Source organism: Apis cerana, linkage group LG9 (assembly GCF_029169275.1).
Source record: "Apis cerana isolate GH-2021 linkage group LG9, AcerK_1.0, whole genome shotgun sequence".
Classification (NCBI taxonomy): domain Eukaryota; kingdom Metazoa; phylum Arthropoda; class Insecta; order Hymenoptera; family Apidae; genus Apis; species Apis cerana.
The window spans coordinates 6,602,091-6,614,439 of NC_083860.1; the positions used below are offsets into that span (position 1 = coordinate 6,602,091).

General features: G+C 32.9%; 3 protein-coding genes and 1 long non-coding RNA gene across 5 annotated transcripts in view; 3 read left to right on the forward strand and 1 right to left on the reverse strand.

Annotated features, from left to right (window-relative positions):
• LOC108000325 (receptor-type tyrosine-protein phosphatase kappa) overlaps positions 1-2,561 on the forward strand; it is a 93,795-nt gene extending 91,234 nt beyond the window's left edge. For both annotated transcript variants that reach the window (XM_017060764.3, XM_017060693.3), the window contains exon 14: positions 27-2,561. In XM_017060764.3, the coding sequence (XP_016916253.1) occupies positions 27-107 (81 nt within the window). In that variant the 3' untranslated portion in view covers positions 108-2,561. The remainder of the gene's footprint in view (positions 1-26) is intronic.
• Positions 1-12,349, reverse strand: part of LOC114576831 (uncharacterized) — a 187,376-nt gene that overhangs the window by 97,187 nt on the left and 77,840 nt on the right. The window lies entirely within an intron of this gene.
• LOC133665600 (uncharacterized) lies at positions 204-8,059 on the forward strand. Its single transcript, XM_062079235.1, has one exon. The coding sequence runs from the start codon at positions 204-206 to the stop codon at positions 3,141-3,143; it is 2,940 nt and encodes a 979-aa protein (XP_061935219.1). The 3' UTR covers positions 3,144-8,059.
• LOC107993389 (spermatogenesis-defective protein 39 homolog) lies at positions 10,155-12,294 on the forward strand. Its single transcript, XM_017049778.3, has 9 exons — positions 10,155-10,358; positions 10,439-10,595; positions 10,712-10,893; positions 10,972-11,108; positions 11,173-11,200; positions 11,267-11,411; positions 11,483-11,724; positions 11,813-11,989; positions 12,098-12,294. The coding sequence occupies exons 1-9, from the start codon at positions 10,284-10,286 to the stop codon at positions 12,221-12,223; spliced, it is 1,269 nt and encodes a 422-aa protein (XP_016905267.2). The 5' UTR covers positions 10,155-10,283; the 3' UTR covers positions 12,224-12,294.

Sequence of the window (12,349 nt, forward strand, 5' to 3'; positions counted from 1 at the left end):
TATAACTTTCCCCAAATATCTTCCAGACCGAGTACAAATATTGTTACGACCTAGTGTTGCATTACGTGCTACACTACCTGAACAAGGACATGAACGAGAAAAAGTGAGAAAGCGAGTTGAGGGACGAGCTGTGGTTCATCGAGTTCGGCCGCGGGGCGGCGCTGCCGTTGACTCCGGAGGAAGCCCCGGTTGATGGCGAACCTATGGTCCCGTGCGCCCAAGGTCGCGTCATAGTGGAGACAGCGCGGCCAGCTTTACCGTACTTCGCCACATGCACCAGCTACCGTCGCCAGGTGCCAAGTACCAGCACACCGAACGAGATAGCTGCCAGTGTTTCCGGCACGTCGTCGAGCACCACACAAACGGACCAACAATCGACCGGTTCTAGCAGCAACAGGGGCGCCATCAGCAAGAACGCGTTGTTTTCGGCTCACAGTATCGCGGCAAGGCCGGAAGACCTCGGTGTAATACCCTGGCACTTGGAGGATTACACGACTATCGATTCCTCGCCGGGACTCGTAGGCGATCGGAGCTCGTACCCCTCGTACCCGCGCATGGACACGGAAATGAAGGCTGACGCCACGTCTACGAGGAACAGCAGCATCGAGAGTGAGCTACCACGACCGTCCACGGTAAGCGCCGCGCCCAGGAAAGCGTATATGGATCTGAGAGACGCCATTGCCCTGCTGGACGAAACGTGTCCGAATCAGGAGCCCAGCCCGTCCCTCACGCCGAGGACACCGAGGACACCGTTGACGCCACACCCGAGGAACAAAAGGGCGAGATCGAAGAGCAGCGACAATTCGTCCAGCTACAGCAACGAACGGCTGAACGATCGATCGTTCGAGAAAGAGGGCAAAGAGAAGAAGCGACCGTTCCTCAAGAAGATCGGCATCTCGAAGACGGAGGACAAACCGTTTCTGGCGAAGCTGGCGCCTAAGATTATCGGCAAACCTTATTTGGAGAAGATAGGTCCTAGCAAAGCGGTGGAGAAGCCGTTCTTGGATAAGATTGGATCGTCGAAGACGTTGGACAAGTTCACGTTCGAGACTCCGCGTTACGAGAGGAGGGTCGAAACGTGGAATGAAACGTGTATGGAAGATACGGGAAAGGTTGAAGAAGAGGTGAAACCGGAGGAAAGGAGGGGTATTCAGAAGAGCACGAGGTTGGAGCAGTCGTTTGATATTCAACGAAGGAAGTCTGGAAAGGGTACTTTGTTGAAGATGTATTCTTTTGAGACCGAGGACTTAGACTCGACCGTTCAAGTGAAGGACAATCGAGATCCTCTTCGAGGCGCCTCTTTGGACGACGTTCTGGATTCTGGGCCTAGCTCTTTGCCATTGGAGACCACTGCGACGAACGAATCACCGAAACCAGAAACGAAGGAACGGGTCAGCAACGGGGCTGAATTGCTCAAGTGTCGCGTCACGACCAGCGAGGAGATCATCTTTACGAACACCAGCGTTGGTTCTGACAAGGAGCCTAATAGTTGGGGAAATTCGCCGAAGAAGAAATGGCAATTTAAGAGAGACTCGTCGACACCGAAAACGCCCGCGCATCGGAAAGTGATCCAAAGCTCTCAGAACATTGATCAGAGTCAAGATAGTATTCCCAATTCGCCAATGAAACGTCCCATTTCATCCGTTCTTACTGGTCAAAATGATTCACAGGCTGATTCCTCAGAGAAGAACATTTATTCTCCGTTGAAGACTAGAAGGCAGACGTACGAAGATTTGTTAGACAGAAATGATAAGGTTCAAGATGAAAAAGTAGGGAAACAAGCGCAGTTCGAGAGACGAGGTATCTCCTCGGATAATCTTTTGTCCAAGGATCGCTCTGTTGCCTCCATTGGATATCAAGAGAGTAATCAGATTGAGAAAGCGAGAGAAGCATCGTCAGAGGATTATCTGGCACATAAGATTGGCCAGGAATACACGAGGGAAACGTTTAAACAACTTCAGGATAAGTTTAGGTACCATGAAATACCCACTGAAACGTATGCGGACTTCAAAAGACGCACGAGAGGTAGTGTTCAAAGTATAATTGGAAGGCAACAAGAACGATTGAAGGTAAATAATATCGCGTCAGATGTTCGTGACGAAAGTTCGAAAGACACTGTGTTGAAAACAGAGGAAGAATCGGTAAGCTCGACTCCCGTTAAGATGGAAACAGATTCGACTTCTGACGACAAGAACGAGATAGTACGAGTCCATACAGTCAGATCGGTATTGAAGAAACAGCAAGGTATAGACCAGCCTAGTGATCAAGAATTGGATACCAATTCGTCTATAAGACGACCAAAGAGAAGGATTTTCCACGAACCGTCTCAGGAGACGATGGACTTGTTGACTGAACTAAGAAAAGTGAAGAGTTTGTTGAAAACTCCATCGTGGGAGAAGGATCTCGAGCTGGACAAAAAGCCGGTCCGACAGCCTAAGCGTATTTTGTTGACCGACAAGGAATTCTGTCTGTCTGTTGAGCGGGAGAATAGTATTCGCCGTCCATCAAAGGTAATCAATTCGCTGCAGAAAACGGAGGAAGGGCAGACGGATGGGAAGCAAGAAGATCAAGAGAAAGAAGAACAGAGAGAAGAGGAAAGTGAAGAATCTGATAGAAAGATTCCTGGTCCTGCTCTGTTCGAGAAAAAGTGTTTATCATTGGACTATGCCGATGACGAGAAACCACAGAGGTCGGAGGCTAGAGCTATTTCTTTGGCTTCAACTAGGAATTTGCCTTCAGAGACCGAGGAAATGATCGATTACTCGGACTTGACGTTGATATGCGATTCGAAAAGCTATTCGTCGGACGTGTTCAACACTCCAACGGATGAAATAAACGAGAAAGAGCGCGACAACGAGAGAAACGTTCCGAAGGAGATGAATCAGAACCACTGCGTCGAGGTCGATATCGCGATTCCTATCGATCAGAGGACGAGCAGTCCGAAGGATAGGGTGCAAATTCAAGGGAGGACTAGCGATCTTTACGAGATTATATCCCCCAGATCAACACCTTTCCGAGTGAAAAAGAGGCTCGGGAAGATCTCTGTCGAGGAGACAGTCAAGCCGGAGAGTTTCACCCTAGGTTCTAAGGTCGACTGCCGATCCACCGTTACCCAGAAACGGACCAAGTGCTTCCCTTTATAACGCACGCCGACCTGCCAGTGGGCGAAACACTCTCTGACGACATTCGGTGTTTGTCTTCACTCTGAAGGAAATTTGAGGCGAGAATAATGGCAAATCTGCCGATCGCATTTAACTCTTCTGAGAAAATTGATCGGTGCTCGTAGAATCGAGAATTGGAACTGTATGGGGTGGTCAGAATCAGAGGGGTTAACACAATTGGTCTGGTTTACTGCCACGCCTTTATCCTCGCCCTCTATTTCTGTCAGGGCGAAATTGGCAACCAATATTCGCAGTTGTTGTTCTTGGGGATAATTATCTAATTCAATTTTGATTTCCCTTTTATTCATCGACAAAGCACAAGATAAGAAGATTATGCTTCTTTATCGAATTTAAAAGAAAGATTATTTTTACTTCGTAACAAATTCGGAACGTTCGTTTCCTCCAAGATCCGAGTAATTTGCCACTTTCCAACGTCAAGAGAAATAAGGTTTCCTTCAGATCGAGAGTCAATGGTTCACACTCACGCAGATAATATTCTAAAATGCATCCCGACCACTTTTTACGACGTTTCGCGATAGGAAACGGTTCGAAGAAGCTCGACAGATCGATGCGAATTTTACCACACGGTGTATTATATCCGAACATCCGACAACGACGAAACGGGTCGCGCGCACACTTCTGCCTGTCGAGCAGTGCCTTGTTCGTGGATATATTTATTTAGACAAAAAGAGAAAAACCAAAAAAACGAAGAAAATTAAGCGAAAGAATTGCGAAAAATCCTATCGAATGATACTTAAGTAGAAATGAAAAAAAGAAAAAAAAAATCAAAAAAAATATATAATATATATTCCGACTGCGGGCCGGATTTTCTGAATGGGTCCACGGAGTTGCGCTTTCAATCACGCGAATCACAAATATTCTTCGATGGTTTTCTCCACAAAAACAAACTTTCGCCGAGCTTTCAAAATCAACGACACATAACTTAAAAATCAGAATAACGCGGCATTTTTACTCGTTTCACACTTCACTTCACTCCGCCATATTTATGCGCATGCGTTCTTACGTATTAGCGTCACGTGATGTCCCCTTTAGTCCTTTTCCATGTTTCACACTGTTTTACACAGGAAAATTTCTTTGATGGAGAAATCCATTTGATCTAATATGGGACGATCATAAAAAGAGACTAAAAAAACTCGCGAGAGAGTGCAACTCCCACGCTTGCCAAGCCTATTCCCTGTTCGGCGAAGCGCGTGACGTTTTAACGACACAAAAAACGTAATATAATATATCGGAGAATAACAGATTGTTACGTTCCTCTTATAATTTTTTAGAGGTAGATAGGGTTGATAAACACACTCAATGGAATAATACGGAAAGTAAAGAAATATAAATGTAGATATATAAATATATATATACATATACAGATACATGTAAGAAGAAATGGTACTTAGATTATTATCGTTACTCCGATGAAATATTTGTACGTATTCTACTATATACATATATAACTATTAGAGATTAAAGCGAGTTGGTATATATGATATGATATATATATATATATATATTTATACATGCATACGCGTATACACCAGGTGACAAGTATACAAGCGTATGTGTACCTAAATAGGTGTACTTGTACGAATCCTATAGTTGACGAAATGTGCCAAACAAAGATACGATTTATTGTATGTTATGAAGTTACTTTTATATATATTTATACAGAGAGTTTTTTTCTGTAAAGTGTATAACACCCCGGATTGAAGATTCTTAGCATATTCTAAGTAGAGAAACTCTGTCAATGTGTTACACCGTTTTGTCTAATCAATATACAGGATGATCCATATATTATGATCATTTCAAATATTATTGTTATTAATAGAAAAAAAAATTAGCAGAATAAAAATTTACAGATTATTTAAAAATTAATACAATCGGTATAGATTAAGGTATTTTTAAAAATTGTTATATTTCAGTCAAGATAATTTAAAAATTGTTATATTTAAAAAATTTGGTTATGATTAATCTCTATTTTCAAATTTTATATCTTTACAATATTTCATTACAACATATTGTAAAAAATTATTAAAAAGTTTTTTCTTATCAAAAATATAAATAGCATATAGAATAATTATGATCCATGGATTATCCTGCATAGATTTTAGATCAATATACATATATACATATATATATATATAAACGAATGTGTATGTGAGTAGAATAATAAGAGAACAGAAAATTCGCGCAGTATTGTAGAACAGTAATGTCAAGCTCAATAACGTCTTCGATTCGAGGAATTATAAATTTTTTTTAAAAAAACACTCTGTATTACGTGTGTGCGCGGTTTTGTCCACGCGATTATAGATGTGTAAGTGTGGGTGTCGCGCGCACACGCGACTTGTCCATTGCACAGGTGAAGGTGCGCGTGCAGATTACGTGTATACATTCGTATATATGAATAGATATCGTTTATGTGTATTTTCACGGATGCACACTGACCGATTATAATTTTAATTATAAAAGATCATGATCCATTTGTGATACTCCTTCTTGTTCCTCGATGAATTTTCATTTTTTTTTTTTTTTAACAATTAACTTCGAAATATCTTCAATTATTTGTATCATATATATTTGGAGCATTTTTTGTAATTATTAATATTTTGATCATTCTCTTTTGAACGTGAAATAGTTTTTTATACATTTAATCTTTTTATCTGTGTTTAAGAGCAACAAATATTTGGTCGAATGAAACATAATTCACGATTTTCTTGAAAATCTTTCCCTCATAGCGTTTATACGGTCAGTAAAGTGCAATCAAAAACCATGGTGAGGCAGGGTTCACGTTCTAATTCGGGGGGACATAAATCGTCCAGATCTCTTTCTTAACTTTAACTATTAAAGAAAAATGAGAGAAACATCACAACAGCCATCCGTCCATCTTTTCGGCTGTCCATGCTCGTCATCTGTGTGTGTACCACGAAAAACACGTGCTTTCTATCTATCACATTTTACATTTTCTCTTTTCAGATTAAAATATAAAAAGAATTCATTAATTCTTTATTAATTCTTTTCGTTAAATAAAATTTAATTTTCTAACGATAAAAATTTACGATATTAAGCATTTAGAAAAGAGATACAAATTAATTAAGATCAACGAACCGTTGGATGAAAGAGAAAATTATTTTTCAATGTACAAGAAATGAAAAAAACGAGATAGATGGAAAGATAGTCACGTTCAAAAATATATTTAAAAGAAAAAAAAAACAATCGAAGGTTCGCGAAGAGGATCGTTATATTCTGGTTTTAAAACTACTGGTTTCTTTCTCGCAGGCGAGATTTTAGTGGCTGAAAACGAACCCCTAAACTTTTGTCCATTTGTCACGTAAATTTTTTTAACTTTTATTTTAAAAAAGTTTATGGGGATGTATTAGAAATTTAGCCATTTTTTTTTATTTTCTTTCTTTTTTTTTTTTTTTTATTCCCGCTGGAAATATTTTCGCGATCTACGGGAATTTTAACAATTTTACGCTCCGATTGATCGGAGAATTGTTTCTGTATTCGATTCGATTACACTTTACTGAAGATTTTATGAAGCTTCATTGCTAGAAGAGAAACGAAGATTCTTTAACCTCTTGAGGAATAATGATACAAATATAATATAACGTGCCAACATATTATCGATTATATTTAAAAAAAAAAAAAAGAAAGAATAGAATTTAATTGAAATACAAGACATCTTGAAATTTTTTCCGATTAGGTAAAGATATTTTAAATCAATTCGAATAAAAGAATAATTATATTTTTTTACAATTTTAGCAAATGATTATTGCTGAAGAGGTTAGAAAGAATTTTCGATTTGTTATTCCTAATAAATTTTTTCTATCGTTGTTTAGCTGAATAGTTGCTAATATTTTAATATTTTATGAAAGGCATAAAATTATCAAAGTGTTGGTATTAAAATCGACAGATTTTAATACTGGATGATTGGATAGTTGTTGTTACAGTAAAGTATATAGTATATTTTGTTTGTTGTAAAATAAGGAAAAAGAAACGAAAGAAATCAAATCCGCACGTAAGATCAGAAGAGAGAAGTTAAATGAAATTTAAACGTGTATGAATACTTCGACTAAATCGACAATATATACTGTGAACGACCTAACGTTGAGGTTTCTTTCGGACTCGTTAAAGCACGCATGTACAGTTATTAGATTTTTTAAATGTTGAATGTTATGTTAACGAATTAAAAATTGTATTTCTAAGCGAATGAATTCCCTTGGAATAGTATTAAAACTCGATAATGTACTTGTTCGAGTATCGAGTATTTAAATTACGCGCGCAATTCGCAAGTCGAATCTCGAAATTGTGAACGGTTATGTCTTCGGTAATGTTTATTTCATTTTTACAATTTTGAAGATCCTGTACGATTTTTAATTTTACGCGCACAGTTATTTTTGAGAAATTTTTTGCATTTTTCTCTTTACCGTAAATTTTTAATTTTGAACGATCGAAGTGTAAGAAAGAAATAATGGGACGAAAACCTAAACGAATAAAATTTTTTTTTCTTCGTAAAGAGATTGGACATTAAAATATTCGAAATTTCACTTCGTTACCACTTGATGGAACCATTTGATGGAACGAATTTTTAAAAACATGAGGCATAAAGCGTTCGAGAATTTATTTCCATAAAAACTCTCCCCACGTTCGCAATTTCCTACATTATTTCGCCCGAAAAAGTACGAAAGCCCAGAAAAATATTGAGAAGAAGTTCTAAATGCAGTCCATTTATCAAGTTGAATTTAAATGTCGAGCGAATGAGCGACGTTTTGTAAATTGTGTGATAAGTGATTTAAATAAAAACACGAGAGAAAAAGAGAGAGATGTGGTACATTTTGTGTAACATTGATACGTTGTTGTAAATAATAAATAGATCGTACGTTGTATCATGGTTATATAATTTACCTCATTATCATTAAATTTACATCCATTAATATAAATTGTTATCATATACGTATATTTTAATAAAATATGTATAAAATTTAGTTGCGAAAAAAAAAAAAGAAGAAAAAAAATTTACATGCGATCTCAGACGAGATACAGAATAGATTTAATATTTGATGCATTCTGTATTCTATACCTGAAAAATATTAATCGTGGAATAAAATTGAAATTAAGATTAAATTTCAATATCAAATTATAAATCAAAAACAAAAGTATTTTATAGTACATATATAAAGTATTGCATTTTATATTTATATGATTGTATTTATAAAAATTATTGTAAAATAGTTTATATAAATATTTTTCGAGAAATCGTTATCTTAGAAATATATTGTAAGGCTAAAAATTTTAAATTTAATATTTTTTACATTAAAGATTAAAATATATTGCAGTTTTAAAAGAAAAGTAATGAAAATATATTCAATAGTTCAAGTGACATTTATTATCTATGTATATATAGATACGCCGAACTGTTGTAGACAAAGAAAGTAAATAGTGAGAGAAAGATAGAGATAGACTAAAAATTATGAAATCAGCGCCATCTTCAGAGTGCCGCAAATGAAACTAAAAATAAAAGGATAGCAAATAGAAAGAAGAAGATAGAGATAGAGTAAGAATTGTTTATCAATGCCATCTGTTGAGTGCTAAAGATATTATTTTAAAAGGATAAAGTAGAGTAGAAAAAGAATATCAGCGCCATCTCTTGAATACCAAAGGTTTCACTTTAAAAGGATAAAATAGAATAAGAATTGAATATTAGTGCCATCTTGTAATTAACTTTATAAAAATGTTTTCGGCATTTTTTAAAAGATGGCGCTAGTAGTCAATTCCTATTCTGTTTTACCTTTTGAAGAAATATCTTTGATATTCGAAAGATGGCGCTAATATTCAGTTTCTACTCTACTTTATCCTTTTAAAATAATATCTTGAGCACTCAATAGATGGCACTGATAAACAATTCTTCTCTATCTCTATCTTTTTCTTTCTATTTGCTATCCTTATATATATAGTTTCATTTGCGGCACTCTGAAGATGGCGCTGATTTCATAATTTTTAATCTATTTCTGTCTTTTTCTATCATTTGCTTTCCTTGTTTATATTTATTCGTATAATTATACAAGAAACGGTTTCAATATCTAATTTGTCTTTATTGTCTTTGTTATCTAACTTATCGATTACAAATTTAAAAATTTGATATTATTTAATCGAATTGTTATAAATATATATATATATATATATTTTTTATATATTTTTATATTTTTTCTTGCAGTTCTTCATAAAATTATGTGGGATAGGTGTATATTGTATTAATCCTATAGGTAATGTAATATCTCGTTTATTTTTAATTTTAAATTCTTATAATTAAAATAAATATATTTAAAAAAAATGTGATATATGGTTATTTTATTACCTTTTGTGCTAATTTGTGCTAATTTGTGATATAATATATTTTTTATATCATTGATAATATTTATATTTTCGTATTTCATAATGATTAAAATTGATTAAAATTAAATATTCTATAATGATGTTCTACATGACAATATGATAGAAAATTTAAAAAATATTTTCACAAAGCAAAATAAAATAAAAAAGAAATATAATGAAATAATGGCATTAAGTGTGAAGTTTTTTTTTTAAATTATTTACGATTAAAAATCAATCAAAATATCTTTAAAATACGATAAATTTTCCAACATAAATAAATTTAAAATAGTTGTGCACAGTGGTTCCCAAATCATATTTAATAAAAATAAAAAAATATATACAAAGACAAATGTATTACTAATACTAATTTGTTATAATTTATTTCGTACAAATTGTATAGAAAATTGTGTAGGAAATTATTTTTAAGAATTATGAATTATTTCTATTTTAGAAATAAATATATTTTGAAATTTTCTTTTATTATTAAGAATTGGAATATTAATATTGAAAAAATAATTTATAAAATAATTTCAACAACAAATTATATTCATAATTATGTTATTTTAAATCATAGAAAGCATAAAAGAATTTATTTTTTTAAAATTGGTATGTCAACTTATGAAACATAAGATCCCATAAGATATTAGGTCTATGTCATATTTATCGTCTATGATTTAATATATTAGATATTTCAGTGTAATTAATAAATACGTAGATTATTTATACAAAACTAAAGTCATGACTTCTGCTAAAGATGATGAAGATTTTTGGTACAGTAGTGAAAAGCGATCTTTCTGTTTTGAAAATAATGAGGTTAAGTTAATAAAATTGATGTTAATAGTAATTTTAATACTAATTTTCTATAATTTTTAATAAAATGATGTTAAAAATAGGTGGATCAATTGTTTGGAGTATCAAAAACTGATACAGATAAATTATGGGCTGGTATTGCGAATACGTCAACGGCGGAAGGATCTTTAAAAACTTCTACTGATTATCAACCACTTAAGCCTATGTTATCTATTATCTCGGAAAAAACGCTTTCTTGCAGTATGTCAGTAAAGTCATATATAGATCGAAATACTCAATGCAATAGTTTGAATTTTCATTATTTTTATTAAATAATAATATAAATAGATTTATTACATGAAAATTTTGTTTCACAGTTTTAGCAACAGATAAATTACAAACTCTTCATCCAGAAACAGCTATTGTACAACCAGATATCACTCTTAGAAAAATTTTACTTGGCCAACCATATTCTTTGGAACAATATAAATCACTTGCCAGTAAAACTGCCTTATTAGATACAGCAATAATAAATGGCGATGGAAATGCCATTTTAATAGTAATTCTTTTTTCTATAATTTTTTTAATTTTTTTTTAATTTTTTTATATACAATAAATAAAAGAAATTGTATTTTAGATTATTTTATTTCTTACAAAAACTCTTAAAAGGTCTTTAGTTCAAAGGATATTGGCCAGAAGACCAGATGCTGTGAATGTTTACATAAGATATCTTTCTATAAGATTAGAAATAAATGAAATTACAGATATTTTAACGTATGTATTAATAATATATAAATGATTTTTTAATTAATTTTCTAATTAATTCATAATTTTTCAGAATGTTAGGAAAATCAATGGATGCTGCTGTAAGTTTTATATTTATGTATAATAAAATTATTAATTCTATTATATTTCACTTATTTATATTTTAGATGAAGACTTTACATATTATTATAAAAAATACTCGAGATCCTGATAGATTATTAAATAAACTTCGAAATAGTTATAAAACACAATTCTCAGCTTTAACTGAATGTAAAGAAGCCTCATTTGTACAATCTTATATAAAATTACTTGGTAACAAAAATCACTTAAAAATAATATGTAATTATATGTAAATATATGTATATTTATTAATATATTATTAGAATGGCAAATGGCAGTGAAAAAATTAGATGGAAATGAGGACATTGAATTAAATTCATCTGTTCTTAATTGTTTAAAACATGCTTGCAAAGGTCATTGGAATTTGTCAGAAAATACTTTAATGTCCCCTACAATTTTATCTCAACAACATGATGTCTCTCCTAAACAATATCAAAAGGTTGCATTAGAAGTTAGAGCATCAGCTGCTGAATGGGATGATGTTGATCAATTACTTTTAACAAAGGTAGGATTTTTATATTAAAATAAAATATAATAATATAATGATATATAAAATTTTATAATAATATTATTAATTTAATAATAATTATTAGGGATGGTTAGGAAGTAAAAAGTTGCAAATTTATCTTCCTATTGAAGATGTGTTAAAAATATTGCATAATAATAATGCACCTTCTGAAGTACTTGAGAAATACTTAAAATATGTGGATAATATAGAGAGACGACTGGAATTATCAAAAAATATGCATTGTTTTAGAATAGCCATTGATGTAAGTATATAAATAATCAAATATTTTTAATTATTAATATTTTGAATTAATACATAGTCTTCATACATTAAATTAAATTGATGTAAAAATTTTCAATTTTTTTCATAGATACTTGTACAACAAGCAGATCGTACTGCATTGATGGAATATAAAACAAAATTACAACCACAATCTGAAGAATATTTTTACGCAGAAAGCGCGCTACGATTACCATCAGTTAAATGGAAAAGCTAAATCTAGTTTTATTTATTGTACTGTATTTAAATATTTATTACACAAAAAGATAACCATACATTTTTTAAAAACTAGTTTTAATTTATTCCTTCTTAAAAAATATATCTAAATTATTTCATTCATATA

Bases quoted from the DNA above. Each gene is read 5' to 3' on its own strand.
- LOC107993389 (XM_017049778.3), top strand. From the start codon at position 10,284: ATGACTTCTGCTAAAGATGATGAAGATTTTTGGTACAGTAGTGAAAAG. The intron at 10,894-10,971 runs GTAATTCTTTTT...ATTGTATTTTAG, and splicing joins ATGGAAATGCCATTTTAATA to ATTATTTTATTTCTTACAAA. The intron at 11,412-11,482 runs GTAACAAAAATC...ATATATTATTAG, and splicing joins ATCTTATATAAAATTACTTG to AATGGCAAATGGCAGTGAAA.
- LOC133665600 (XM_062079235.1), top strand. From the start codon at position 204: ATGGTCCCGTGCGCCCAAGGTCGCGTCATAGTGGAGACAGCGCGGCCA.